Source organism: Vidua chalybeata, chromosome 13, assembly GCF_026979565.1.
Source record: "Vidua chalybeata isolate OUT-0048 chromosome 13, bVidCha1 merged haplotype, whole genome shotgun sequence".
Classification (NCBI taxonomy): Eukaryota; Metazoa; Chordata; class Aves; order Passeriformes; family Viduidae; genus Vidua; species Vidua chalybeata.
In genome coordinates this window covers 1,777,573-1,805,542 of record NC_071542.1, presented here as the reverse complement: position 1 = coordinate 1,805,542, position 27,970 = coordinate 1,777,573, and the positions used below count along the sequence as shown (strand labels likewise).

General features: G+C 58.5%; 4 protein-coding genes and 1 long non-coding RNA gene across 10 annotated transcripts; 1 reads left to right on the top strand and 4 right to left on the bottom strand.

The window, feature by feature from the left end:
- Positions 1–147: 147 nt before the first annotated feature.
- Positions 148–1,630, bottom strand: LOC128794871 (uncharacterized). 2 transcript variants are annotated; one of them, XR_008433295.1, is made up of 3 exons: positions 1,385–1,630; positions 1,018–1,290; positions 148–345 (listed from the first exon to the last, which is right to left on the bottom strand). It is a non-coding gene; the product is annotated as an uncharacterized LOC128794871 (long non-coding RNA). The 2 variants fall into 2 exon arrangements; XR_008433294.1 differs by having other exon boundaries at positions 148–397; positions 1,095–1,290.
- Positions 1,631–2,082: 452 nt separating this feature from the next.
- On the bottom strand, positions 2,083–5,315 carry ULK3 (unc-51 like kinase 3). 3 transcript variants are annotated; one of them, XM_053955133.1, is made up of 16 exons: positions 5,149–5,315; positions 4,771–4,911; positions 4,471–4,591; positions 4,262–4,366; positions 4,040–4,183; positions 3,866–3,948; positions 3,639–3,794; positions 3,459–3,564; positions 3,304–3,344; positions 3,107–3,209; positions 2,932–2,996; positions 2,737–2,815; positions 2,613–2,653; positions 2,484–2,531; positions 2,346–2,418; positions 2,083–2,185 (listed from the first exon to the last, which is right to left on the bottom strand). In XM_053955133.1, the coding sequence occupies exons 1-16, from the start codon at positions 5,248–5,250 to the stop codon at positions 2,169–2,171; spliced, it is 1,425 nt and encodes a 474-aa protein (XP_053811108.1). In that variant the 5' UTR covers positions 5,251–5,315; the 3' UTR covers positions 2,083–2,168. The 3 variants fall into 3 exon arrangements, 2 of the variants coding, with proteins under 2 accessions (XP_053811108.1, XP_053811109.1); XM_053955134.1 differs by having other exon boundaries at positions 2,346–2,400; XR_008433293.1 differs by lacking the exons at positions 2,083–2,185; positions 2,346–2,418; positions 2,484–2,531 and having other exon boundaries at positions 2,932–3,012.
- A 178-nt stretch (positions 5,316–5,493) lies between these two features.
- Positions 5,494–18,559, bottom strand: SCAMP2 (secretory carrier membrane protein 2). Of its 2 annotated transcripts, none has more exons than XM_053954678.1 (9): positions 18,440–18,559; positions 13,581–13,661; positions 13,002–13,091; positions 12,112–12,229; positions 11,346–11,474; positions 10,765–10,924; positions 10,145–10,246; positions 8,087–8,204; positions 5,494–7,044 (listed from the first exon to the last, which is right to left on the bottom strand). In XM_053954678.1, the coding sequence occupies exons 1-9, from the start codon at positions 18,494–18,496 to the stop codon at positions 6,898–6,900; spliced, it is 1,002 nt and encodes a 333-aa protein (XP_053810653.1). In that variant the 5' UTR covers positions 18,497–18,559; the 3' UTR covers positions 5,494–6,897. The 2 variants fall into 2 exon arrangements, with proteins under 2 accessions (XP_053810653.1, XP_053810654.1); XM_053954679.1 differs by lacking the exon at positions 18,440–18,559 and adding an exon at positions 17,904–18,041.
- MPI (mannose phosphate isomerase) lies at positions 18,386–21,920 on the top strand. Of its 2 annotated transcripts, none has more exons than XM_053954677.1 (8): positions 18,386–18,475; positions 19,075–19,202; positions 19,494–19,694; positions 19,776–19,917; positions 20,246–20,428; positions 20,525–20,698; positions 20,804–21,012; positions 21,372–21,920. In XM_053954677.1, the coding sequence occupies exons 3-8, from the start codon at positions 19,500–19,502 to the stop codon at positions 21,588–21,590; spliced, it is 1,122 nt and encodes a 373-aa protein (XP_053810652.1). In that variant the 5' UTR covers positions 18,386–18,475; positions 19,075–19,202; positions 19,494–19,499; the 3' UTR covers positions 21,591–21,920. The 2 variants fall into 2 exon arrangements, with proteins under 2 accessions (XP_053810652.1, XP_053810651.1); XM_053954676.1 differs by lacking the exon at positions 18,386–18,475 and adding an exon at positions 18,685–18,746.
- Positions 21,921–21,953: 33 nt separating this feature from the next.
- FAM219B (family with sequence similarity 219 member B) lies at positions 21,954–26,990 on the bottom strand. The gene is made up of 6 exons (XM_053954681.1): positions 26,889–26,990; positions 24,095–24,197; positions 23,744–23,828; positions 23,334–23,411; positions 23,016–23,064; positions 21,954–22,863 (listed from the first exon to the last, which is right to left on the bottom strand). Exons 1-6 carry the CDS (start codon positions 26,982–26,984, stop codon positions 22,705–22,707), a joined length of 570 nt encoding a protein of 189 aa, XP_053810656.1. The 5' UTR covers positions 26,985–26,990; the 3' UTR covers positions 21,954–22,704.
- Positions 26,991–27,970: the final 980 nt, after the last annotated feature.

Here is a 27,970-nt window from a genome sequence, read left to right as displayed (position 1 = left end):
ACAGGACTGGAGCGGAGCAGCTCCTCCCTGAGCAGCTGAGTGACAGAGGCCGCGCTGCCGGGCTGGCCACCGCTCGCTTTGTGCCACCCTCCCGTGGGAAATCCAGGACTCTCGGACAACTGATCAATGTGATTAAGTAGAAGCGTTTATTGTTTATATTATGTGCTTATTTATACATTTTAACTCTACCGTGCACGCTGACCACGCATTTCTTATTGGTGTCTCTGCTCGTCCACACGTTCTGCATGCACTTCTCAGAATATGTGATTGGTAATGGTCCGGGTGGCACACAGCTCTCCGCCACCTCTTTCTTGTGGCCTTGGAATTCAGTTTCTTTTCTTCTTCCTTATTTTAGCACCGTTTATGTCTTAGTAACCTTGATGAATTCTAGAGGGCCCTGAGAAAATCCCGATAAGAGCAGTTACAAGCCAAACAACCGGTGCACCCCGTCATTGCTCAGACACATCGCTACACCTTCCCTGGGTGACATTTGGGCAGCCAAAGACCCCGGTGCAGGTGACACCCACATCCAGCCCGACTCCATCAGCCCCCGGGGAGCATCCAGAGCCTCGTCCTGCTCCCGAGGGCTGGGGATGGGCCGCGCTGGCGGCCGAGCGTGAAGGCGGATGCGATTATCCGCGCCGGCTGCCGCAGCCATCCCCGCGGCCCCGCGCTCGCCACGGGCCGGGGGAGGGCACGGGCTGGGAAAGCACTTTAAAGCCTCGGGGTATAATCTCTGCTCTGAATAATAATGATAATAAGAGTAAAAAGATATAGAAGTGCCTTGTCGCATCTGCCCGGGAAGCTCTGCGCCGGTTTGAGCACGGAGCAGCCGGCACAGGGGCGGGATGTGGGGGGAGGCTGTCTTGGGAAGAGGTCATGGCTCAGAATATCTGTGGGACACCCCAAAAATCGCCCTGTTGTTCGCTTCACCCCTTCTGCCTTCCCTCATGGCCCAGCCCGGCCCTTCCTCACCCGCCACAAAAATCTATTGGAGAAAACAGGATTTTACGTAACGGCTCGTGTTGTTCCGCTCCGTGTTTTCCACACGCACAGAAAAATAAAGAAGATGGGAAGTGGAAACAAGGTCAAACCTTGCTTTGGCTGCCTCGTGTCCCTGGGGAGCACAGGAAGGAACAGCACTGCTGGAGCAGAGGAGGGGACACCCCAGCTCTGCTCCTGGGGGAACAGAGACGAGGGTCCCCAGCCCGCCTCGATGGCTCCAGGACCCCAGGTGGCCTCCGAGTCCTGGGCTTGCCTGGGGACCCCTCTTAGGCTTAAATCACAAATCTGAGTGCAGAGGAGGTGGAGAAATCAAAATTAAAGTTTATTAAAGACAATAAATTACATTCCCTTGAGATACAGTAGATTTTGAGACAAGTACCTTGTTTTGCAGGACAGGCAACATCAGCACCCCGTAACAACGACTCCTGGGAACACGATTTGGATGTTGGGGGTGTCAGGGCCCTGAGGAGTGGAGCAGGGCAGGCGGGATGCTGAGAGCGTCTCCCTGAAGGTGACTGACTGCTGCTCCTGCCCGACTCAATCGGTCCCCGCTGAGCACTGCTCGCGGGGACGCTGATGATGCAGCCAGTACCTGCCGGGCTCCAGGTTTAGGAAGGAAAAGCCTCATTCCCAGTGCTCCAGCAGTGAGAGGCAGGCAGGTATGGCCGGACTGGGCCAGTGCAGTGGGTGCTGGAGGCTGGACGAGCAGCGGTGGATGCAGAGGTAGATGCTGGGCGAGGAAGGCACAGCGGAGCATCCCTGCCCACCCTCAGCTCCCGGCCGGATTTGTGGGCCATGTGGGCTCCCCCAGGATTTAGGAGGTGGAAGAACCACCCAGCCGAAAAAGCAGGGGGGATGTCCTGCCAGAGCCCAGTGCCAGGATAAAAATACCCTTCCCATGGAGCCAGCGGAGGGAATTAGAGTGGAATAACCCGGCCGCTGTGGCAGGGGAGGCTGCAGCAGCAGACGGTCGAGGCAGGGCTGGCAGGGAAACGAGCCAGCGCCTGGGAGAGGGGCAGATGGCCCCGCCGACCCCCCCGGGGCCGGGAGCCCGAGGGTGGCCCCCCAGGTGTCACCCCGGTGGGGGGGACAGAAGCCTCGTCTGGGCGCCGGCGTCTCCCGGCAGGGCAGCGAGCAGCGTCCCGCGGGGCAGCTCCCGGGAGTCACTGCAAGGTACAGGCTGTGCCGGGGCACACGGGCACTCACCGGGCTGTCCCCACCGCTGCCACCCCCGCGGCGGGCACGGGGCCATGCTGAGGGAGACGGGGCCGGGTGGGGTTGGGATCAGCCCCACGGCTGGGGGAATATTGCCCAAGACCCCGTGGCAAAGGGGGACTCACCGCTCCGGAGGGACTCCGCCAGCGCCTCTTTGCCCATGGATTGCGCCTCCCGCATCTGCCAAGGGAGAGGGGCCTTTTCCAGCCTTTATCCTCCCCCAGCACGCTCCGGAGCCCCCCCCCCCCCCCCAGTCATCATACCTTGATCTGATCCTTCAGGTACTCGGCTCGGGCCATCAGGGCCTGGATCTGGTGGGGACAGAGAGAGGGCACGGTCCCCCTGGAGCCAGGCCACCAGGGACGGCCGGGTGTCCCAGGGCTGGCACTCACCTCCGCATGGAGCAGCTCCCGCCGCCGCCCCGCCGGCTCCGCTGCAGGGGGAATGTGCCACGGGATGAGGGATGGGAGCAGGACCCATCCTTGCCCTAAATCCCCGACTTCAGTCCCAACTCACCGGCCAGGAGCAGCAGCAGCTCCCCCAAGCTCTGCTGGTACAGCTCCAGGGCGTCGCTGTCATCCCTGCCTTCCTCCTCCTGCAAGAGCCCCGGGGGCTGGCTGCGGCCGGCGGGGTCCAGCAGCCCCCTCCCCGCCAGGTCTGCAGCTTCCCCTTCCCTCGAGGGGTGAGGGGACCCCCAAGGCCACCCCTCACCTTGGCGATGGCAGCTGAAGCCACTTCCAGCGCCGCGCAGAGCCGGGGCTTGTCCTTGGCCATCTCTGCAAGGGGACACGGCTACGGGGATTGCCCCAAAACCTTCACCCTTCACCCAAAACCCCACCAGGGCCCCTGCCAGCCCCGACACCGGGGGATGGGCAAAAATCACTACCTTTAAGGAGCTCTCTGGCCGGGTTTCCTTTCTCCAGGAGGTTCTTGTTGCTGGAGGTGACCAACACCTTCAGCTCCTCTGCTCGGGAGATGTACTGCCTCACCTGTGCACATCTTGGGGGTGAGGAGACCCCCGACACGGGGTGCAGAGGATGGGGGTGCTGCCCCCACACCCCCCCCCCAGGGGTTTTGGCTCACCTTGGCCCGGATGGCTTCTTTGCGCCGTGCGTCGCTTTCATCTAAGGGGGAGAATGCCCAAACACGGGGTGGGTGGGCTAAAAGCTGGCCTCCCCCGGGGGGTGCTGCCCCCCCAGAAATACACCCAGGCCCCACGTAACCCCCGGGGGACTCACAGTGCAGTGCTGGCACGAAATACTCCAGGGCTTTGCGGTAGAGGGAAAAGGCGGCACCGGCGTCTCCCTCCTGATCCTTCCTCACCGCCTCCACCACCAGGTCGGTCTGGGGGACACAAGGGGGGGTCTCAGGGCTTGGAACGCCCCCGTTCCCAGGCAGCAGCCCCCAGCCCCGCTCACCGCCTTGCCCAGGCTCTCGGGGCCGGGGATGTGCTCCATGTCCACGAAGGGGTGGGCAAAGAAGCACTCGAAGGAGATGCGCTTCCGAGGGTCCCTCTCCAGCAGCTGTCCCAAGAGATCCCGGCATTCCAGAGAGAGCTGGGGCCGGCTGGGAAGCTGGGGAAGGGCGGGGCTGAGCCCAGTGAGGGCTGCGAGAACCCCCCCAGCCCCATCCCACCCCGCGTTACCTCCACAGCCCGGTCGCTGCGGATCTTCTCCTCCAGCTCGGCGAAGGAGCGGGAAGCGAAGGGCGGCTTCCCAAAAAGCGCTTCTGCAGGGGAAAAGGAGCGGTGGGGGGAGATGGAGAGGGGGAAACCAGCCCTGAGTAGAGCCCCCCCGGGGGCAATAAAAGCCAAACCCACCGTAAAGGATGACGCCCACCGACCAGAGGTCCACGCGGGCGTCGTAGTGCTGCCGACACACCATCTCGGGGGCCATGTAGAGCGGGGAGCCGCGCAGCACGTGCTTCTCGTCCCACGGGGACATGTACTGAGCAAAGCCGAAATCTGCCGGGCAGAGAGCTCGTGGGGGCACAGGGAGAAGGGATCTGCCCCCTCCCAGCCCCTGCCAGGGGCTGCCCTGACCTGCCAGCTTCAGCTGGGGGTTCTCCGGGGAGCTCAGGAGGATGTTCTGCGGCTTCAGGTCCAGGTGGGAGATGTTGCGGTCGTGGAGGAACTTCAGGGCACAGGCTGGGCAAGGGGGATGGGCACGTGATAGCACAGCCCTGCGCCCCAAAACCCTGGGGAAGGGTCCCCAGCAGAGCCAGAGCGGGAGCCAGGCGGGGCGTCCTCACCGAGCTGCTGCAGGAAGACGCGCGCCACCTTCTCGGGGAGCATCCGGCGCATCCGGATGAAGCGGGAGAGGTCCCCCCCGGCGCAGAACTCCATGATCAGGTAGATGTGCTCACTGTCCCACTGCGAGGCAATAAGACCCTGCCGTGCCACCCCAGCCAGTCCCACCCGCACAGGTTCACCCGGCCCGGTTTGCCCAGTTGCTGGCACCAAGCCCCACGGATACACCCGCGGGAAGCGGGGATGGATCCAAGGCAGAGTAGTTCTGGCTCAGAGGCCCCCCCGGGAAGCCCCCAGCCCACCTGGAAGTCCTTGAGCTCCACAATGTTGGGATGGCGGATGGTCTTGAGGATCTCGATCTCTGTCAGCAGGTTCTCCACCGATGCCCGGTTCAGGCTCCTCTTGTTGACGCACTTGATGGCCACCACCTCACGCGTGTCCCTCTGCCGAGGAGGGGGGACAACGCTGGACCCCGCACCCAAAGAGCCACCGCGGGCCGCTCCCCCAGCCCGCCGGGTGGGGAGGGAAGGGAAGGACCCCCTTCAAGGGGGCGGCAGGTGCCAGGCGAGGGCTTTAGGGGTGGTACCCCATATGGAGGACTGGGAAACGGGGGTCCCCACGGGGGTGGGGGGACAGATTCGGGAGCAAAAAGGCGACGCCCGCGGCGGGCTCGGCCCTACCTTCCTGTAGGCCTTGTAGACGGTGGCGTAGGTGCCCGAGCCGAGGGGCTCGGTGAGGATGAACTCGTCGAGGCGCGGCGGGGCCCAGCCGGCCCCGGCCATGGCCCCTCCGGACCCCCGGTCCCGGCACTCGTTGCCCGGGAGCCGCTTCCGCCTTCCCGGCGCGCCACGGCCCAGGCCACGCCCACAAAGCATTCTGACCACGCCCCCAGCAGACATGACCACGCCCACCCGTCTTTCACCCAAAACAAACCACGCCCCGGCCCCACCCACCACGCAAGACCACGCCCATAGCCCCGCCCCCGCGATGGCCACGCCCCCTCCCGCCGGCACGGGCACCGTAACTGGACCACATGAACAGTTTTTTTATTAATAATTTTTTAAACATTAAAAGATCAGACGCGGGGAAAAAAAAAAATTCCACTAATACATGAGGAAAAGGGTGTAAAAATACCGATTTCTGAATCCCAGCGCCCCCCCCCCCCCCCCGCCGCCCCTCACCGGCACGGGATGCGGGTCTAACACAACCCCCAGCCCGGCAAAGGGGCACCTCAAAGCCAAATCTGCATGAAGCCCCTCCCCGCCACCCAAACCACGGGGCTGAAGGAGGGAGAGGTGGGAACCTGCCCCCATCCACCCCTGCGTCGCAAGGGGCATCCCATCTTGGGATGCAGCTGAACACACATGAAAACGGTTCATTCCCAGCTAAAAAGAAAAATTAAACTCGTGAGCAGGAAGGCAGGGAGGAGCCTTCCCTGGAGAAAGACTCGTTCAAGGTTAGCTGGAGAAGGGCGTCACAGGCACTGTGTGACCCGGCATCCTCAGCTGCCAAAGCTGGAGCTGGGAGCCAAACCAAAATCCCTTTTCCCCTCCCTCTCCTGGTTTCAAGTCACGGAGAAGACTCAGCCTCCACTGATTCCCTTCTCCCCCTCTCCGTGCCCAGGGCTGGCGCCTGCAGGATCCTCGTGGAAGCAAGGGATGTGCCCTGGGGGCACCAGGGGAAATACATCCCCACACACACTCACCCCCTGCTCCCAGATTTTCCTTCGTGGCTCTCAGGAAGCCCAGCAGTTACGAGGTCAAAATACAGCATGGTGTGAGTGTAATAAACCAAAAGTACAGTTTCTGTTCTTAAAATTATCCACGTCAACTACATGCACGTTACAAAACCCTCCCAAAACAGCAGATAATCAAGTTCTTCATAGCAAAGGCAAGAGAAGAGAGAGTAAAATCAAAAACCTGCTTCCCCTCATCTTCCTGCTACAGACAGAGTGAGGGGAGGAAGAGACAAACGTCTGGAAGGTCCTGGAAAGAGGAGTATTTGCCTCAGACAATGTCTTCCCCCATCTCCCCACACCCCAAAACAAGACAGGGAAAACGAATCATCCAAACCGTAGCTCAGCTGAAGCCAAAAAAAAACCTCTTCTCATCCACAGTGTCGGCATCACAGAGCTCACATGGTACCCCCCAAAAAAGTGCATTTTCAGAAAAAAAAAAAAAAAAAAAAACAAAAAAAGAAGAAGGTTGGGGAGATGAGGGCAGAGGAAGCGAGAAGGAGGCAGCCCAGGAAGAAGGGCTGGATTTCCCGGGAAGAAGGGCTGGATTTCCCAGGAAGAAGGGCTGGATTTCCCGGGAAGAAGGGCTGGATTTCCCAGGAAGAAGGGCTGGATTTCCCGGGAAGAAGGGCTGGATTTCCCGGGAAGAAGGGCTGGATTTCCCGGGAAGAAGGGCTGGATTTCCTGGGAAGGGTTAGTTTCCCCGGAAAGCACTCTGTGCAGCTGAGGAGGCCGCCCCGGCCGCTGCGTTCTGGAAGCTCCTGTTGGTGAGGATGCCTTGGGAAAACTCCTCCTGGGCCCTCTGGAAGCTGGCTCCTGTGCGCCGATACAGGGAATGCACCTGGGGACAAGAGGGGAGGGAAAGAGGGAATGAAATCAGCCTGTGGCTGTGGGATTGCTGCACACAACCCAGCTTTTGGCTAAGCAGCTCCCTGGACAGCTGCAGAGCATGGGCTGCAGCCTGTGGCTCCATGGCTCCCAGCACGAGATGCTGCAGATTTCAGGAGACCTTCATTTGCTGAAAAATGTGGAGCTCTCAGCAAAATTGCTGGTTTCAGACCCAAAACACCCCACGTTGGGTGTCAGATTTAACCCAGTGTTTACTGGAGGGCAGGACCTGAAGGTGCCAGCAGCATCAGGATAAAGGCAGGAGAGCAGAAGGAAGTACCAATAGAAACGGGATCAGTCCAGCCTGTCCTTGCCTTCCCCAAGCTCCATTTCTGCTGTTCCTGCAGAAATCCAGCCCTGCTGTTGTCAGGCAGGAGGAGGGAGGAGGGTTGGGTTTAAGAACCAGTGGGAAGGCACTCGCTGGGATCCCACCAGGCTTTGAAAAGCCCCAAAATGCTGTGGGAGCAGTGACTGAAAATCCCTGGATGCTGAACAGAGCCACGGCCACCTCTGCTCTGCCAGCTCCAGGCACGACAAGAGGCAATGGTTTTAAACTGCCAGAGGGCAGGGTTAGATGGGATATCCGGGGAAAAATCCTTCTCTGTGAGGGTGGAGAGGCCCTGGCACAGGGTGCCCAGAGAAGCTGTGGCTGCCCAGGGACCCCTGGCAATGTTCCTGGCCAGTTTGGACAGGGCTTGGAGCACCCTGGGATAGTGGAAAGTGTCCCTGCCCCTGGCAGGAGGTAAGATGAGCTCTAAGGTCCCTTCCCAAATCATTTCATGATTCTATGACTCCAAAGGGGGGCTACTTCCCACTTCAGGAGTATCCAAGAAATTTGGCATCGCTGCAGGAAGCACAAGCAAAAATACTTTAATTAAAACCTCTTGACCCACCAGTGCCCCGATCCCGTCATCATTCCCAGGTGGGTGAAGGGAGGAGTCAAACCCAGGACCCCTGGGGGCAGCCTGAGCTCTGCTGGCCCCCGAGCCACTCACCTGCTTGAGGAGGAAGAGGGAGACGACGGCGCAGAGCGTGAAGAACGCTGCCACCACCATCATGATCGCCACCACGGCCACGTTCCCGTGCACCTGGGACAGCGCCGCGATCCAGCCGCTGCCAGGGACAGGAGAGGAGAGGAGGGTGAGCATGGACAGCATTCCAGCACAGCTGGAGCACAGGAGGGAGCACACACGTGCCTCAGGGGAAGGTTACAGGGGAGCACAAAACCAAGCAGCTGTGGCAACGGGAGCCTGGAGCTCATCCATCTTGTTGTTGGGGATAGAGTTTCCATTAGCATTTTTAGAGGAGGATTGTGCTCATCCCACCCACGTTCCAGCCCCGTGCCCTCCCCTCGGGCAGTAAAATCAATAATCTTGGCGCCAACAGTGACTTCCATGGGCACCTTCTCAAAATTCAGCCAAGTGGGGTAAAGATGGGCCGGAACAGCTGAACTGGAAGAGATCAGCTGGCAGGTCTGGAGCCTGCACCAGAGTGTCACCCTGACAGGGATGAGAGCGGGAGAAGGAGCAGGAAGGGATGGAGGTGCTGAAACCCTGGCACAGGTTGACCAGAGCAGCTGTGGCTGCTCCATCCCTGGAAGTGCCCCAGGCCAGGCTGGACAGGGTTTGGAGCAACCTGGGATAGTGGAAGGTGTCCCTGCCCACGGATGAGATGAGCCTTAAGGTCCCTTCCAGCCCAAAGCATTCTGTGATTCCACCATTCTAAGTTCCAGACACTGGGAGCTGTTGAAGGGAAGGGGCAGGGAGAATTCAAGGAGTTACCAGCACTTGGCTGTGGCTGAAAATACCAAGACATCTCACTCAGAACACCTTCCTGGGTGCTGGAGAAAAGAACCTTTCCAAGTGCTCCACCAAGCAGGCCGTGTGCCAGCAGGAGGGAGGGACGGGGTCCCATCCTCACGGCACAGGGAAGCGGAAAGGCGCACCACGCACCGCAGCCAAAAATACCCGCGCTGTCTGGCAGGAGGAAACGGAGCAGAAAGCTCCAGACAGCCCCTCCAAGCCAGACTAAACCCCCTCCCATGCCCCGTGCCTCGGGCAGCGGGGGGAGGCCGGGGACAGCGCTGCCCACGGGCCCTTCTGCAGGCAGAGGGCAGAAATAGACAGCAGCTCCCGCCTGGAGGCTTCCCTCGGGAGAGGCGCCACGGGCTGCTGAGCTTTCCCTGAGCTCCCCAGCTGCAGAAAGGGAGCTGCAGCCGAGGCAGCAAGGCGAAAGGAAAGGCTGTGCTCTCCTGCAGGGCACAGCTGCTGACACGAGGCTGCTGGACCCGCTCCAGAAGCCCAGGCTCACCCTTCTGGACAATGTCAGTGAGAAAGGACGAGGCTAAAAGGCTCCCTGCTCATCTCAGCCCACCAACCACACGCTCCGGAGGGATTCAGGAAGAGTTTGGGGACAGAGTCAGGGTGGTAGCAGCAGTATCAGGCTGAGCAGTACCCAGATTTCAGGTCAGAGATCCCTCAGCCCCACACTGCTGTCAGGGAAGGCTCCAGTTTGAACAAGGCAGATCTGGTTCACACCAGAGGAGCAAATACGATCTGTACTGAGTGAGGGAGAAGGCAGCAGAAGAGGCACAGAAGAATTCTCACAGAATCACAGAACGGCTTGGGTTGGAAGGGCCTCAAAACTCGTCACATTCCAGTCCCCTGCCATGGGCAGGGACACCTTCCACTGTCCCAGGGTGCTCCAAGCCCCATCCAGCCTGGCCTTGGGCACTGCCAGGGATCCAGGGACAGCCACAGCTGCCCTGGGCACCCTGTGCCAGGGCCTGCCCACCCTCACAGGGAAGGATTTCTGCCCAGTACCCAGTAATTCACACACTCCCCTTCTCATAGTCCTTCACATACTGGGATTAGGATGGGAAGAGCAGAGGAGGGAGGCAGCTGGGACCTGCCAAGGCTGTGCATGAGCTGAGAGGGGAAAACCACAGCAGAAAGAACAGGCAGCTGTCAGAAGCAGGCCCGAAAGTTCCTGCCAGTCACAGCCCTGGTGAGAAAAGGGATGTGTGACACGGCAGGCAGCGAAGCCAAGCTTACCTGTCTCCCCAGCCAGGAATTCCAACAGCCTGGATGATGTAGATTGCTATTTGGCAGAAGAAGATGAAAAAGAAGACGAAGAAGCTGAAGGAGCTGTCAGACCTGCGGGAGAGATGGCAACAGGAGTGAAACCTGTGATCCCTGCACTGAGTCCCTGCTCTGAGAGGAGAGGAACAGCTTCAGTGAACTCCTTTCTCCAGGGAAGAGCTGCTGAGGGGAGGTGATGTGGGGAGGAATTTGGGCACCCACATGTGTCCACTGCAGATGCAGTGCTCTGCCCAGTGCAAGTGGGGTGAAGGCAGCTCCCTCAACAATCGCAGTGTGCTCGACATCAACGTACCAAACAGTGTCTTAGGAATAAGCAAAGTGAATAAAAAATGAATTTAAAGAGTCCTGTGTCTGCCTAGGCTTGGATTTCAGGATGAAAAAGGATCACCATAATTAAGTTCTATCGGACAGATCTAATATGTTTAGTAACATAGAGGTTTGGGTTTATCTAATGATGCAAAGAGCTGGAAAAATCCTGCGGGCAAAACACGATGGGAACAGATAAACCCAAAGCTCCTCCCACTAAGAGATACATCCCTGTTACAGGAAAAAAAAAACAACCCAGTACTTGCCTGAAAGCCTTGTAAATCGGTCGGTACCAACAGAGAAAGGCACAAGGGGTAAATAAAATTAACCACAGAATCGAGAGACCAAAGTCTACTCCTCTGCTGCTGTCAACTGTGAACCATGACAGGCAAGCGAGCAGGTTTAGGAACAGGGTGATGGAATGCACTGTTTGGGGTGGGAGAGAGAGAAAAAAAACAACATCAGCAAGCTCTTGGAAACTCCAAAGCATCCCTAATGTCTCACTCAACACAGGGAGAGCTGCAGAAATTAAGGTGACTTTGGGCCATCTAATTTCTCTGCCTCCCTTGGAAGGGAAACAGAGCTTGACCCTAAGAAGCTCATCTGATCCTGCTGCTCACAGCCAAATCTTAAACAGTTATTCAAGCCTCCATTAAACAATTAAAATTCTGTCATGAATGAGCTATCCCCAAAGCATAAACTCGGGGTTCTTCACATTTACCTTCATAAGAAAGGAGGGAAATGCCTTGCAGACAACACCAACAGCATTTACAGCGTGACAGAGCTCAGCTTTTCACACAGAACCTCCTCCAGAAGAATTGTGGCTGCAGCTGAAGCCATTACTTACACATCCACAAGTAATAGAGCATCTTGCATATCCGCTGGTAGTCAGCTGGGATGTCTGCAGAGAAATCCTGATAGAAGCACGGCTTGATGGGACACTTCTTGGGGAGAGGAGGCCAGTTGTTCTGCCTCGCTGTGGGAGGGAGGAAGGAGCAGCTCTTCACTCGCTCTTGTCTCATTCAAAGACTAATTCCCACCCCAGAATTTCCAAGTAACCACTCAGCTATTGTTTAATTCATGCATTAAAACTTTGGCAGAGCCCAGGGGGTGGGCAGCTCCTACATCTGAGCAGGCAGCACAGCAGGAATGGGATGAACTGCTGGCCCAGCAGCTGGTTTTCCCTTGAGGAAAGCAGAATTCCCCTGCACTGGCCAAAGGGCCACCACAACCACCATCGCTCAGCCCTGCAAGCCCAGACTCAGCCACTTCAGGCCAAGATTAGGGGGGAAAATATTAGATTCCTGTGGTTAAAAGAGTGTTGAGGCTGAGAAGAAGAGCTTTGCTGCTCTCACTGAGAAGCCTCAGCGTGGCAGCGTCGCTCACCAGCTCGGACACGGGTACAGCTTGAGAGCTTTTGGTGGTGAAATGCAGCTGCTCGAGGGCAGGGACCCACCAGAGCCGGCCTCCAGCATCCCACCTCTGAGCTGCCTTCCCATCTTGGAAGCTGTGGGATGCCAGGCACTGTCCCAGAACAGTTGCCACAGGGAGTTTTCCTGAAATCCTGGCAAAGCAAGCGATCCAGGCTGCCCTGGGCAGGAGTCAGTACTCACGGTCGATGCTGGCTGCGTGGCTCTGCAGTTCCCTTTCCTTCTTCTCCAGCTCAGCTGCCTTCCTCTCTAGCTCTGCCTGCTGCTGGAGGAGCCCTGCCTGTGCTGCTGCAGCCACGGCCTGGGGAGGAGACAGACATCAGAGAGGTCAGCCCTGCCCTGGGCTGGGCTGGGCTGTGGTGGCACCACCAGGTGCCAGGCTGGGAAGGAAGCAGGGCACAGGGTGACATGAAAGCTCAGCCTCAGACATCTTGAGCACAGGGTGACATGAAAGCTCAGCCTCAAGACATCTTGATTCTGCCACTGGAGGACAAAATCAAGTTATCCTACAGGAAGTTAGGGCTGGCAGGAGGAGCTTTTCCACAGCTTCTTCTACCTTGCTGTTCACCTCACTGCTCTGAGCACCTCACAACAGAGTGGTGAGCAGGGCTCCTGGGCTTACCAGGACAATTCCCTTCCCAGCTGCCTACCACACCCCTTAAGGATCTCTTCTACCTGTTTTGTATTCTGAGAAATGATTCTTTCTCCCAGCAGCCTCAGTTCTTCGCATGAGGCGGTGCTGGCAGCTGGGTACTTGCATTTATTCTCCTGGCACTGAGTGTGTCTGACTAGACACCAGAACTAAGCTAAAATCCTTAGCAGGATTCATTCCAGGATTTCCAGAGGGAAGTCAGAGCCAACAGGACACAAGGCAAAGCAAGCTCTGCCACCAGAGGGACAGGGAAAGAGATGTAAGAAGGACTGAAGGTGTGTACTCCCTACAAAGACCTGCCTTGGAAATGCAAGTTGAAAAGATCACCTGCAGCTTCCCAGTCCCCACCCCAGGGAATCCTGTGCTCCTAGAGGCCCTGGGAGCTCGAGGAGGCTGGCAGGGCAGCAGAGAGGGGCTGTACCTGTGGCGTGGGCTCCACGGATGTCTGCAGCACGGCCGGCTGCGAGTGGCCCGAGGGCTGCGCCGCCGGCGTCGTCCGCGCCGCATTGGTCTGCAGGAGACACGGGCCAGCAGGGAAAAACAGGAGAAACACAACAGGTGAATTGTTTAAAGCACAAATCTCGCCTTCCTGTCCTCCTTCTCCTACCTGGCTCATGGCAGCAGCCAGGGAATAAGGATGAGGCTCTCCCAGCTGTCCCTCAGTGGCACGGCCAGGGCAGCTCAGCTCCCAGCCCAGAGAGCAAATAAATCCTGCTGTGCCCTGCCACAAACCATCTTCCCCTTCACACTTCATGGGGCTTCCCCGGGAGTCAGCAGCCAGCTGGAGAGGAGCTGTTCCATGCCAGTGGAGAGCTCCAGCAGGGAGCTTATTACTGCTCCAGTGCAGGAGCAATTTCCCACTCCTGCACGCCATGAGCCACATCCACGGGGAAATCAGCTGTGAATTCCTCTTTTTTTTCAAGCTCCACCTATCGAGGGACCTTCTACACCACTCAAAGCACCCCCAGGTCCACAGAGCACAAAGACACGTGGCACGTACCCGCTGGGAGCTCTCGGAAAAGGGGTTGAATTCATCCAAGCCACTTTGGCTGGTGTTTGTGAGCTGTGTCACCGAGGGGTCCTGGAGGGAGAGAGCACAAGGAGAAATCAGCGCTGGATATGGGGTACCATCACTGGTAGCACTGAATTGTTCCACTTGGAAAAGGCCTTTAAGAACATCAGGTCCATCTTATCCACGCTGCCTGCTTTCCATCTGCTTGTTAGCTGGGAATTTCAGGGGGTGAAACACATCCCTGCCACTGGGAGATGCACCTGGCTGGCGTGGAATTTAAATATCCAAGGAGATGACTACCAGCAAGGCAAGACTTGTCAGCAGAAATAATCTCCTGTTCAGCCAAGAGGGATGTCTGAACAACCACAATGTGCTTTTGGCACAGGAATACTTTGTGCGGGTTACTTCTGCTCACCTACAGCGAGTTATTCCTAATTTCCAGGGATTTGGATTCATCCACCCATGGTCAGGATGTTGCTGGGCATCACAAACCAAGCATGGAGCCACACAAAATGAGGTTTTAGATACAGCTGATCCTGGCTGAGAGATGCTGGCAAGTTAAAATGCCAATGATTGCTCTGGATAAGTGAAACACTCGGGGAAAATTGAGCTGGAGGTGTGACACCAATTATTTTAGGAGGTTTTAATGCTGCTGGCATAACAGCTCTCACTTCCACTCACAGCACTTCCCACTCGTCTCCATCAAATCCTCTGATGTTTAAAAACAGGCTCTCTGCACCTCAGAACACCTCTCTCCCCTCACCTGCAGGGTTTTTACACAGCTGTTTTTATCTCCTCTTTTCCACCTACTCCTTTGCATGCAGAGATTCCTCTTGGGCAGCCAGGTGCTGCCCTCTGGAGCACTCTCCTCCTCAGTTATTCCAGAAACAAGGCCCTTTTTGAACTCGGAAATCCTCCTGGCCTGCCCGGCAACCCGAGAGCCAGAAAATTTAAAAAGTGGCTTCTTCTCCCTCCCTCGGCACCTCGTGTGTCCAGACCAGCCCTTCTGATCTGGTGCTCCGTGGGGTGAGAAGGAACCGAGGCTGCGCCGGCGCGTGCGGGGCTGACGGAGCCGGGGCACGGAGGAAAATCCCTCTGGAGCCATTCCCGGGGTTCTAGCACAGCCTTGTGCTGAGCAGGATCCACGGGGAGCAGTTAATGAGTAACTGCAGAGCTCCTGCACGGCAGGCACTCCCCACCAACAGGTCACACTCGTTTGTGAATCACCCCGGGCTGAGGCATCGCACGTTCTCGGGTGCTGCTCAGGGAAGTTCAACTCCCCAGCAAGGAAGGGCTGCAAAAAGTGGGAAGAAGCAGCAGGACTGCCACTGGAGATAAAAAGTGCTTTTATGTCAGTCCTGACTCCTCTGGAAGCTTCAGCTGTGCAGAGATAAGGGCTGTCAGCACAAGTTTACACTTCCCCTCACACACGGTAGTGCTGCACATCAGCACAAACCCTTAAGTCCGGAGCACACGAGCCCCAGCTGGACTAAAGTGCAGCAGAAAACAACTGCACAAGGAAGGGAAATTCCCTTCAAGGTGTGGGAAGTGGAAAGTGAAAGCTGCATAACCCTCCGGAGAGCCTGGCTGGGCAGGCTGGGAATAAGGAAAAACGCTACAGTAGCACCGTAAAACACGTTTTACTTCCCTTGGCTCATCTGCACCCAAAAGAAAGCTGGAGGCTCTCCAAGGGCAGGGAGAGCAGCACCACGGCTTCAGCTGCACCACAGTTTGATTCCCAAGGTAGACGAGGTCTCATCTTACTGCACAGCTTTAAAAAAAAAAATCACTTAATTAGGCTGTAAGGCCAAGGCCCAGCAGCTCAGCTGGACTTGCCTGCTATTGTGCAAGCACGTCTAAAATAGGAACCCAAAGAGTAGAGAATTTGCAACGAAGCTGGAGTGTTTGGACACGTGCCTGGGTAGGGCAGGAAGGAAAGCAGAGGGTGATGCAGGGGCAGCAGCTTCTGTGAGCCCGGAGCGGGCAGTGAGGGATGAGCGAGCACCAGGAATGCAGAGATCAGCGAGGAGCTGCCCACAAACTTCATGCTTTACAGCTATTTTCTGCCAGCTAGGCAGCAAAAGGCAGCTGACCCTCTTGAAACAAGCCTTAGGAAGGGTCAGGAAATAGGGATTTAATTCAGAACCGCTTGGAGCCACAATAAGGGTGTCCAGCCACAGAGCTCGTGCTCACAATTCAACGATTGGCTCGACCTGCAGGATGCCATGAGCAGATCCCATTTGCTGCCCTTCCAACCATGCCTTCCTCAAGTGCCAGGGGTGTGTGATGTTGTTTTTCATGGCTTCAGATGCCCCCAGCCCAGAATAACTGCACATCTGGACCAACCTGCACTGCCAGGAATATTAGAACTATTTTCAAATGCAGCTTTAATGGGAATACGAAGTTGCTGTCGCGCTGCTGAAAGGTTTGCATACAGCAGGTTTGTGCAAGGAATTCTACATTTTCTTTTCTTTCTGCTCCCACAGATTAAAGAAACAAAATGAGAGGCCTCTCTAGATGAGATCAAGGAAAAAGAGCTCAACCTAGAATCACCTGGAACTTAACACAGTTGTCAAAATATCACAGTATTGCCCCAAATATAACCAGTCCTGCAGACTCAGAGTGCTGCCACTGCCTGGAAGATGCACCGAGAGAAATCTTGAGGATTTCATTATTGATATCTCTGGAAAGGATGGAAGTTTCCAGCTCTGTCTGAAGCTTGAATCAAAGTTTTGGAGGCAGCTGCCACTTCCAGCAGGTTACTAGATAAAGGAAGGAAGTTAATCATCTCTCATTAACTGGTTACAATAAGCAACAGAGCAGCCAGAGATATTTTTAACAGGACCAAAGCAGCTTATTTTACACAAAGCTTAACGAACATCATGAACAAAATCTCCTGAAAAGGCAGAAAGCCCGATCACATCAGGATTTGAGGAGGATGAAGCACTGAACTGGGAGCTCCAGCACGGAGGGACAACCCTGGTGCTGTGGCACGAGAGATCCACGGGCTGGGAGGGTGAGGAGGCTTCTGCTCCTCCCAGAGCATGGCAGGGGGTGTCAGTGGGACACTGTCACCCCAGCACAGAGCCAACACCTGGGTCCAGCCCCTGGCAGGGAATCCACAGGCTGGGATTCCATTTCAAACCGGACCAACGAGGCTTCGAGGCTCCAGGAAGCAGCAGTCAAAAAATTCCTCTCAACCAGCTGCTGGGGACTGGGGAATTTTTCTTTGGGGAAAAAAAAAAAAATAAAGGTAAGACAAAAACTTGCAGTCCTGAGAGGAGGGTACAGAACCTTCCACAAGGATCAGATGAGCTGCAAGGAGCTGTCACAGGGTGGGAATGTGTCAATCTTCATTAAGAAGTGAGCCTGACATGGGAGTTACTACCTGGAAATCACCTTCAACCTTTTTTTGTTTGAGCAATGAATAAAGAGCAAGCACAGCCCTGTTCTGCCAGATACCAGGACAGCTTTAATGTGCACAAAGCAGCTGAAGGGAGACCACAAGAAAGATGGAGATGGACTTTTTACGAGGGCCCAAAGTGACAGGACAACAAAGAATGGCTTCAAACTGACAGAGATTAGATTGGATATTAAGAAATTCTTCCCTGTGAGGGTGGGAAGGCCCTGGCACAGGGTGCCCAGAGCAGCTGTGGCTGCCTGATCTCTGGCAATGCCCAAGGCCAGGCTGGACACTGGGGCTTGGAGCAGCCTGGAATAGTGGAAAGCATCCCTGCCCATGGCAGGGGGTAGGACTGGATGAGCTTTAATTTCCCTTCTAACCCAAACCATTCTGTGATTTTAGGAATATTTACTTCCTCAAAGCCAAAGCAACAAATCCCACGTCCATGAACAGCAATATATTCCATCCCCCAGAACGAATATCAGAGGAACACGATCGTCCCATTCCTGAGAGTCACAAGACCACGTCAAAATGAAAGTGAGGGAGAAAGAATTCTTTCACTCTGATTCCTCAAAAGACTCAGCTCCATCAACAAACAACTTCTGTTTGGCTCAGCCCCGAAACCCAAGGTCAGGAAAAGACTCCTTCCAGCGGATCACATCCCAGGCAAGCAGCGGGGGCGAGGCTGAGCTCCCGTCGGGAGCCAAGGGCCGGACCCTGATTTTCACAGCACTGCACAGCAACCCAGGGGCCGCTCCAGGCCACCTCCCTGCATCACTGACCCCAGTTTTCAGAGCCTAATCCCAGAGCGGAGAAACCCAGTGAACACAGACCAAGTCCTCAGTGACTTTTAACAGCAGTGCTCCGCTTTGAGCCACGGAATGCAGGGCTTTGCCACGGGAACTCACTTCTAAGCGCTGAAGCACCATAAAAACAGACCCAGAGAGGCGCAGCGGACAAGCAGACCACCACGCAGCACGGCCGAGAGAGCTCCAGCGGTGGATTATTTTTAATAAGCCCTCAGAACAGGCGTGTGGGAGAGCCCTCCTCGGGGTGAGGAGCGGCCTGCTGCGGGGACACAGCGGGAGGGACCCCGGGGGTGGTCACAGCGCTCGGGGGCGAGCTGGGGAAGGGGTTGGGGACCCCCGGCCGTGGCCGCGCGGGGGGCTCGGGGATGCAGAGAAGGGAGGAGATGGGAGCCGGAGCCGCGGGCAAGGGGAGCGGCACGGCCGGGCTCGGGGTCCGGGCCGCCCGCAGGGCCGGGGTCGCGGCCGCCTCACGCCCCCCTGGTCCCGCCCCCCGCCTCTGATTGGCCGAGGCGCGGAGGAGCGGCTCCGCCATTGGCCAGCGGCGCTTCACTCAGTGCCACGTCCCGGCGTGCGGGGCACGGGGGCCCGGCCGGGCCGCGCCGCGCCGGGCGAGGCCGCCCGCGCCCCGCGCCCACCTGGAAGGGGTTGATGTCCACCGGGTCGGCGAACGGGTTGGTGTCGAAGCCCGACATGGGCGCGGTCCGCTCCTGCTCCGCTCCCGCCGCCGCCGCCGCTCCTGGCGCTTCCGGGGCACCCGCGTGACCGGGAGCCGCGTGACGTCACGGCGCGCGTACCGCTCGCGCGGGGTTAACCCGGCGGGCGTGGCCGCGTGACGTCACAGCGGCGCTTATAGACGGCGGTGGGGGGGTGGGGAGGGGAAGGCAGGGGAGGGGAGGGGAGGGGGGCAGGTCCTGCCCGGCCGAGCCATGGCGGAGATCCGGGGTGAGCGGGGCACGGGGCACCCAGCGCCCGCCGCGGGGATGGGGGCCCTGGGCTGGGCCGCGGGGACACCCCCACCGGGACACCCCCCCCCCCCTCCACCCCCAGGGTGACGGGGCGGAGGGCCCGTGACTCGTGCCCCCAGCCCGAGCACCCCCAAATCGCCGCGTGGTGGTTGGAAATGGTCCCCACAGACTGTGTCCCCTCCCAAGCCCGTGGTCCTCTCCCTCCCTGACACCCTGTCACCCTGCCCCGGGGGCTCTTTGGGTGTCCGGAAGGGTTTTAGAGGGTTCTTTCTGTGCCCCGCTAACACTCGACTTCCCTCCCGCAGTGTTCCCCCTCTCCTGCGTGGTGCAGAACTATTCCTGGGGGAAGGTGGGCCTGGAGAGCGAGGTGGCCAAGCTGGTGGCCAGTGGTGACCCCCTGGTCCAGATCCAGCCTGACCAGCCCTACGCGGAGGTGAGTGCGTCTCTGTGTCCATTCTGTCCGTGTCTCCGTCCCATCTGTGTGTCCATCCGTGTGTCCATCCCACCCTGTGGCCGTGGCTCTCGCCATCCTGTGTTGATGCTGACCCTCAGCTGTCCCGTGTCCCCTGGGGGGTGCCTGGCTTGGAAGGAAGCCCGGCATGACTCAGCCCTCGAGGGAGCTGCCAGGGATCACCTCCGGGGCCAGGCAGCCTCTGGAAAAGCCCAAGTCATCCGTGCGGGCTGCCCGGCTCAGGGTGCCGCCCCGTCTGCTGGTGTCTCGCAGCTGTGGATGGGCACACACCCCCGGGGCGACGCCCTCATCCGGGATAACCGCATCCCCCAAAAGACCCTGGGCCAGTGGATCGCCGACAACCCCGCCTGCCTGGGGGCCAAGGTGAAGGACGCCTTCCAGGGACACCTGCCCTTCCTGTTCAAGGTGCTGTCGGTCAACACCGCCCTGTCCGTCCAGGCGCACCCCAACAAGGTAGGGGGAGCCTCGCACGGCCGGCCCAGGCGGAGCCCGTGTCCCTGGGGAGGTCAGGCAGCTCCTTCCCCCTCTCTGCAGGAGCTGGCAGCGAAGCTCCACGCCCAGTTCCCTGAGCACTATCCCGATGCCAACCACAAGCCCGAAATGGCCATCGCCCTCACCCCCTTCGAGGGCATGTGTGGCTTCCGGCCCGTGGAGGAGATTGTCTCCTTCCTCCAGAGTAAGGATGGAGGAGGGTGCGTGGGCAGACCCTGGAGTGGGGACGGTGGCCCTGCTCCCTTGGGATGGGCTTTGGGGTGGGGATGGTGCTCTCTTGGGATGGAGTTCAGGGTGGGGATGGCGGCCGTGCTCCCTTGGGTTAGGGTTTGGGGTGTGGATGGAGGCTGTGGTCCCTTGGGATGGAGTTCAGGGTGAGGGCAGCGCTCCTCAGGGATGGGATTCGCTGTGGGGGTGGCGACTGTGCTCTCCTGGGACGGGGGTGCTGCTCCTGACTGGGGCCGTTCTCCCCTGGCCTGGGGGACTGGCTCTGAGTGGGGCTGGCCCCACAGATGTCCCCGAGCTTCGGGCGCTGATCGGGGAGGTGGCGGCGGAGCAGCTGGAGCGCAGCGGCAGCGACGACCCCCGCGGGGTCTCGGCCGCCCTCCGCGTGTGCTTCACCCGCCTCATGAAGAGCGAGAAGAAGTTCTTCGTGGACCAGCTGAACATGCTGGTGAAGAGGATCTCCCAGGAAGGTGGGTCCTGGCTGTGACACCCCAAACCGGTTTGGGGGGGCTGCGTTTAGGGGAGAGGCCCCCTCCCCATGTCGGGCCTGGTCTGTTCCTGCGCAGCGGCGGAAGGGAAGGACACGTCGGGGAGCAACGGGGAGCTGCTGCTGCGGCTGCACTCCCAGTACCCGGGGGACATCGGCTGCTTCACCATTTATTTCCTGAACCTGGTCAGGCTGGAGCCGGGGGAGGCCATGTTCCTGGGGGCCAACGAGCCCCACGCCTACCTGCACGGAGGTGAGCGTCAGGGGGGCTTCTCCTACTCCAGCATCCTGCAAGGACTGGCCGTGGGGACGGGAGGAAGGGCTGGGGTGGGCTGACAGCACTGCCTCGTCCCCGCAGACTGCGTGGAGGTCATGGCGTGCTCGGATAACACCGTGCGCGCCGGGCTCACCCCCAAGTTCATCGATGTGCTCACCTTGTGTGAGATGCTCAACTACACACCAGCACCCAGCAGCTCCAAGATCCTCCTGGCGGCGCAGAGCCAGCTCGATCCCCACGTCTACCTCTACGACCCCCCCGTGCCAGACTTCACCGTCATGAGGATAGAGGTGAGCGATGACAGCTCCGTGCTGGGGACACCAGGGGGACACCCCAGCACTGGCTGGGGCTCGCTCACCTTTGTAATCAGTGTCCTGGCAAGGAGGGAGGGATGCTTGGCGTGGTGGGGTGCTGGTCTCTTTATCCCTCCTCTGTTCCCTCTGCCTGGAGCTTGTTCACCGTCCCCAGCAGCTCTGGGCAGAGGGAGAACCAGGAAGAGGTCTTGGGTGTCCTCAGCCAAGCCGAGCTCCCTGGGCTTGGGCTGCTGCAGGCACAGCAAAGGGGTGGGAATGGGGACAACCCCCCTCCAGCTCTCCAGAGAGGAGGAAAGCTGAGGGAGACTCCAGCACGGTGACGTTTCCCTTGGCAGATCCCTGCCTCCGTCAAGCTGTACCTCATCTCTGCCATTGACTCTGCCAGCATCTTGCTGGTGATCCAAGGGACAGCCGTGGGCACCTCCACAGCCGCAGCCTCCGAGATGTCCCTGCACCGTGGCTCCGTGCTCTTCGTCTCGGCCAACGAGAGCATCTCCCTCCACCTCTCCTCGCCCGACGGGATGCTGCTCTTCCGAGCCTGCTGCCTCCTCTGAGCAGGACCTGGGACACTTCCTCCACAACACTCCGTGTTTGAGTAGATAGAAACTGGTGTGGGCAAAGTCTTCTCGCTTGAAAGGTCTCCCTCCACCTATTAAATCCCAAAAGCAGCCCTGATGCATCGAAAGAGCAGTTCCGTGGATTGACTCCTTGGATGTGGTGCAGACCACGGGCTTTCTGCTGCTTTCTGGTGGGCTCTTCCCAAGCCTGGCTGATGGCAGCCAGTGTCCCCCTTCTCTGGCTGTAAAAGGGGGCTGCGTGGGGGGATGATGGAGCGGGAGAGCCTCTGCTGCTGTGAATAAAGAGGTGACTTTGTCCCTGGCGAAGGGCAGCGTGGTGGAGGGAGCAGGAGGATGGAGGGGCACAGAGAGGCTGGGAGCAGCTCCAGCATCCCCCCAACACTGGCTGTGGCCCCCTTGCTCCTCAGGCACAGGAAAGGAGTAAAACGTGATGAGGGAGCACAGGAGTCCCTCTCACAGCACCAGAACCCCTTCTGAGTAATGAGATCCAGTTTATTGAGTGCTCCCTTTTACAAGTAAAAAACAAACAAACAAACAAACAAACATGCCCCCCCCACCCCCCAACCAGTTCATGTCTCTTGACATGAAATATTTAAATAAGGTTTCTGTATAAGAAGCTGATTGTCCTCTATGTCATAGAGCAGGACCATGGTTTAAGGCAGCGTTTATGGTTTGCAGCAGGGAGGCTCTCCAGCCCCCCAAATCCAAGCCCTGTGCAGAGCTGGGACGGGGGGCCTGGGCTGTGCCTCACCTGCATCAAAGCAGCGTTGAGGAGAATGGGAATAAGCCATTAGCTCCAACCCCAGAGACTCCCAAATCCTTCCCTTTATACCACTGTGGAGGTGCCAGGCCCTGCCTGTCCTCCCTTCCCACCTCAGCCAAGTGCCAGGTCCCATCCAGGTCACCAGAATGTCACTGTGCCACCTCCCCCTGATATTGCTGAGTGTAAGGAGAAGTCTTTTGGAGTCACTTGGTCTCTGCCGTGAGCAGCATCGTTCAGTCCTTGTGTCACCATCCCGGCGCGGGACCCGGACACCCACCGGCCATCCCACGGGACAAAAGTGCTGGATTTTGACCCGTTCTTGTGCAGCTACTGGATCACACAGGAGAGATTTTCTCCGAAACAACAGGGGCAGGAAGAGGAGGCAGCAGGTTTTGGGGGGATGAGATCCAGGTCTTCGTCATCGGGGACCTCGTCGAGGTGGTACCCGTCCTGCAGCAGCTGCCGGCTCAGGTCCTGGGTCACCTGCTGCGGGGGACAAAGAGGAGCTCTGCGGGATGGACACACACCCATGCCCTGTGGGGTGATGCCTCCAGCCCTTAGCCAGAGCCTCGAGGGGTCAGGGGAATGAGGGAGCCCCTGGGGACCCCACAGTGTCAGAGTCAAAGCCCCGCACTTGCCTCAGCGGAGGAGTATCCCGAGGAACACCTGGATCCTGGCTCCCCGTCACTGAGGGGAAACAGAAACAGAGCTGGCCAGGAAATGGGGTCTTCAGGATGCAGATAAAGGGAATTTGGAGGGGGAAAGGAGCTGGCAGTGCAACCCTAAGGGATATTTGAAATCTGGGCCAACAGGAGCGTTTCGCTGCTCTGAGGTGCCCAGTGCCGTCAGGGATGTTCTACAAGTGACAAGGAAAATCAACCCCCCCAAAAAGCCATCTGGGAGCACCCCCACCCTCAAAATCATGGGATATTTACCCAAAATCCTGGGATATTCACCTGTCTGAGTCGAGGGAGACCAGGTTTTCATCAGCTGTCTGGCTGAGCGCCGTGTAGCCCTTGTTGAACTTCACAGACCTGCCAGAAAACACGGGAGGGAGACCAGCACAGATGTTTTAGGTGGAAACACATCCATGGAGCTGACAGGCTGAGGAGCCAGGGCAGGAATCCCACTCCTTCCCACCCAGGGCCACCACCAGCTAAGCCCCAGGATACCCAAATAAATCCATGCCACCAAATCATCCCCAAAATAAAGAGAAAAGCAGTATATTTTATTATACTGGGTGTTCCTGGCCAAACAGAGCCAGCAAAATAAGGTCCCAAACTCTTTATTTTCAATCCTCTGAGTTTCCCAGTCTCCCCAAGAAAAGTGAAAAATGCATTTTGAAAACAGGAAGAGGGGGTCAGACCTTTTAGGAGTTGGTTTCAGGGCAGTGGGTGCCCCCAGCAGCCCCTGCCTTCGCAGCGCTGCCTTTGCCAGCTCCCGCTGCCTCTCTGAAAGCCAAGCACAGGGACAGAGAGAAAAATTCCCAAGTGCTCCCAAAGGGTTTCTTCTTTTGGGGAATGGGTGAGGAGGGTGGTGCAGGTGAGCGTGGGCGCAGTGCAGTGCTTTCCAAAGGCATCTCTGTGGGTTTTTAATGGGGTTTTATAAAGGTTTTAATTCCCAACAAGGAATTAAAGGGCTTTTGGTAACCCCGGCTCTGGGAGAGAGGTGGAAATGACGCCCCAAATCCCGGCAGAGTCCACCAAGCATCACTTACTCAGCTTGGCCTGAATGGAGGGAGGTTTGCTCATGATGTATGGACCCCTTTTCTCCACCACATCTGCCCCCTTGTTCAGCCTCTTCTTTTCAGCCCAAATCAGCTAAAAAAAAAAGAGTGGGAGAAGCATTTAGCACCTCTCCACGGGGATGAAGTAAAGCAGAGTCAACTCGGAGCATCCGATGTTGCTGGGAGCTCAAGGTCAGCAGGGAAATCTGTCCCCAGGGACAGCTCCTCCTCCCCAGCCCGGGAGGAGGGAGAGGAAAAGGAATAAGCAGGTCTGATAGCAGATGAAAGGATTATTTGGGAATGGTGATGCTAATGAAAAGCACAGGTAGTCACCACCAGTTCCTGTGCAAGCCTGGCTGCAGTAGTACTTGGGAAAAGGTGGTGGGGGAGATTTACTGAGAGGTTAATCAAACACAAATGTAAGGATTGTATGTTTTAATTTGGGGTTGGAGCCTTCCAAGCTTCTTCTTTTATCCAATTATTGTCAAGGAGAACAAACGCTCCTAAGGGCAAGGGGGAGGAAAAAAAAAAAAAACCTCCACAAACACGAGAAGTAATGAAGAAAATAGAGGGAAAATCAGCGAGAGCTGGCACAGGAGGGATGTGGAATGAAAGGAACACAGCAGAGGACTCGGGATGGTGACTGGAGAGCACAGCCGGGATTAGCTTCAGTGTCTCCAGCCTGAATTAGCATGACAGAGCTTTATAGCAGGAATGACCAGGCAGGCAGTGCCCCCCCAGATCCCTCTGGATGTGCCACAGCCCCTCCTAGCCAGGGGATGCTGTGCTGATACACCTCTGTGTGTGTACATGCATGTGTTTATTTGTATATTTATATTTATACGCTGCACACAGTGCTGTGCCTCCCTGTCTGCAACTCCGAAAGATGAACTCCCCCACTGTATTGCTCCTACACTGCCCCACACCTACCCCACACTGCCCCATGGACACAGCCGAGCCCCATAACCCCTGTGCACACACCCCACACTGCCCCATGGACACAGCCCAGCCCCATAACCCCTGTGCACACACCCCATAGTGCCCTACAGACACTCCCAGCCCCATAACCCCTGTGCACACACCCCACACGGCCCCACGGTCACAGCCCAGCCCCATAACCCCTGTGCACACACCCCATAGTGCCCTATGGACATAGCCCAGCCCCATAACCCCTGTGCACACACCCCACACTGCCCTACAGACACTCTCAGCCCCATAAGCCCTGTGCACACACCCCACACTGCCCTACAGACACTCCCAGCCCCATAACCCCTGTGCACACACCCCACACTGCCCCATGGACACAGCCCAGCCCCATAACCCCTGTGCACACACCCCACACTGCCCCATGGACACAGCCCAGCCCCATAACCCCTGTGCACACACCCCATAGTGCCCTACAGACACTCCCAGCCCCATAACCCCTGTGCACACACCCCACACGGCCCCACGGTCACAGCCCAGCCCCATAACCCCTGTGCACACACCCCATAGTGCCCTATGGACATAGCCCAGCCCCATAACCCCTGTGCACACACCCCACACTGCCCTACAGACACTCTCAGCCCCATAAGCCCTGTGCACACACCCCACACTGCCCTACAGACACTCCCAGCCCCATAACCCCTGTGCACACACCCCACACTGCCCCATGGACACAGCCCAGCCCCATAACCCCTGTGCACACACCCCACACTGCCCCATGGACACAGCCCAGCCCCATAACCCCTGTGCACACACCCCATAGTGCCCCACAGACACTCCCAGCCCCATAACCCCTGTGCACACACCCCACACTGCCCTACAGACACTCCCAGCCCCATAACCCCTGTGCACACACCCCATAGTGCCCCACAGACACTCCCAGCCCCATAACCCCTGTGCACACACCCCATAGTGCCCCACAGACACTCCCAGCCCCATAACCCCTGTGCACACACCCCACACTGCCCTACAGACACTCCCAGCCCCATAACCCCTGTGCACACACCCCACACTGCCCTACAGACACTCCCAGCCCCATAACCCCTGTGCACACACCCCACACTGCCCCATGGACACAGCCCAGCCCCATAACCCCTGTGCACACACCCCATAGTGCCCTACAGACACTCCCAGCCCCATAACCCCTGTGCACACACCCCATAGTGCCCTACAGACACTCCCAGCCCCATAACCCCTGTGCACACACCCCACACTGCCCTACAGACACTCTCAGCCCCATAAGCCCTGTGCACACACCCCATAGTGCCCCACAGACACTCCCAGCCCCATAACCCCTGTGCACACACCCCACACTGCCCCATGGAGATACCCCAGCCCCATAACCCCTGTGCACACACCCCACACTGCCCCAGGGACACAGCCCAGCCCCATAACCCCTGTGCACACACCCCATAGTGCCCCACAGACACTCTCAGCCCCATAACCCCTGTGCACACACCCCACACTGCCCCAGGCTCTCCTCAGCCCCACAGCCCGACGCAGATATCCCACACAGCCCCACTGTCCCATGCAGATATCCCACACAGCCCCATAGCCCCACGCAGATATCCCACACAGCCCCATAGCCCCACACACATATCCTATACAGCCCCACAGCCCCATGCAGATATCCCACACAGCCCCATAGCCCCACACACATATCCCACACAGCCCCATAGCCCCATGCAGATATCCCACACAGCCCCATAGCCCCATACACATATCGCACACAGCCCCATACCCACGAAGCACATACCGCACACAGCCCCGCGCCCCCAGCACGCCCGTACATCGCACGTACCCCCGGGCCCCGCCGGCCGCCGGCTCCGCTCGCAGCAGGACCCGCAGCAGGACCGGGACCGGGACCCGGCCCGGCTCCGCCGCCGCCCGTCGCCATGGCCGCCCCTGGCCCCGCCCCGTGGCCCGCCCGCCAATGGCAGCGCGGGGCTGGCGGGGCTCAGCCAATGGGAGGAGGGGAAAGGGCGCGCCCCTCTGCCGCGCATGCGGGGTGGGACCGGACAGCGGGACAGCGGGACGGGACAGAGAGACAGAGGGACAGAGGGACAGCGGGACAGAGAGACAGAGGGACAGAGGGACAGCGGGACAGAGGGACAGCGGGACAGCGGGACAGAGGGACAGCGGGACAGAGAGACAGAGGGACAGAGGGACAGCGGGACAGCGGGACGGGACCGGATAGGACAGCGGGACGGGACAGAGGGACAGCGGGACAGGACCGGATAGGACAGCGGGACGGGACAGAGGGACAGAGGGACTGCGGGACCGGATAGGACAGCGGGACGGGACAGAGGGACAGAGGGACAGCGGGACAGAGGGACGGGACCGGATAGGACTGCGGGACGGGACAGAGGGACAGAGGGACAGCGGGACAGCGGGACGGGACCGGATAGGACAGCGGGACAGGACAGAGGGACGGGACCGGATAGGACTGCGGGACGGGACAGAGGGACAGAGGGACAGCGGGACAGGACCGGATAGGACAGCGGGACGGGACAGAGGGACAGAGGAACAGCGGGACAGAGGGACAGAGGGACAGGACCGGATAGGACTGCGGGACGGGACAGAGGGACAGAGGGACTGCGGGACAGAAGGACAGCGGGACGAGACCGAATAGTACAGCGGGACGGGACAGAGGGACAGCGGGACAGAGGGACAGCGGGACGGGACAGAGAGACAGAGGGACAGAGGGACAGCGGGACAGAGGGACAGCGGGACAGGACCGGATAGGACAGCGGGACGGGACAGAGAGACAGAAGGACAGAGGGACTGCGGGACGGGACCACGGAGGATGGGGTGTGACGGGATGGGAAGGGATGGGCCAGCGGGGCATCCTGCCCCGCACGGCTCTTGTCCTGAGCCCACTGT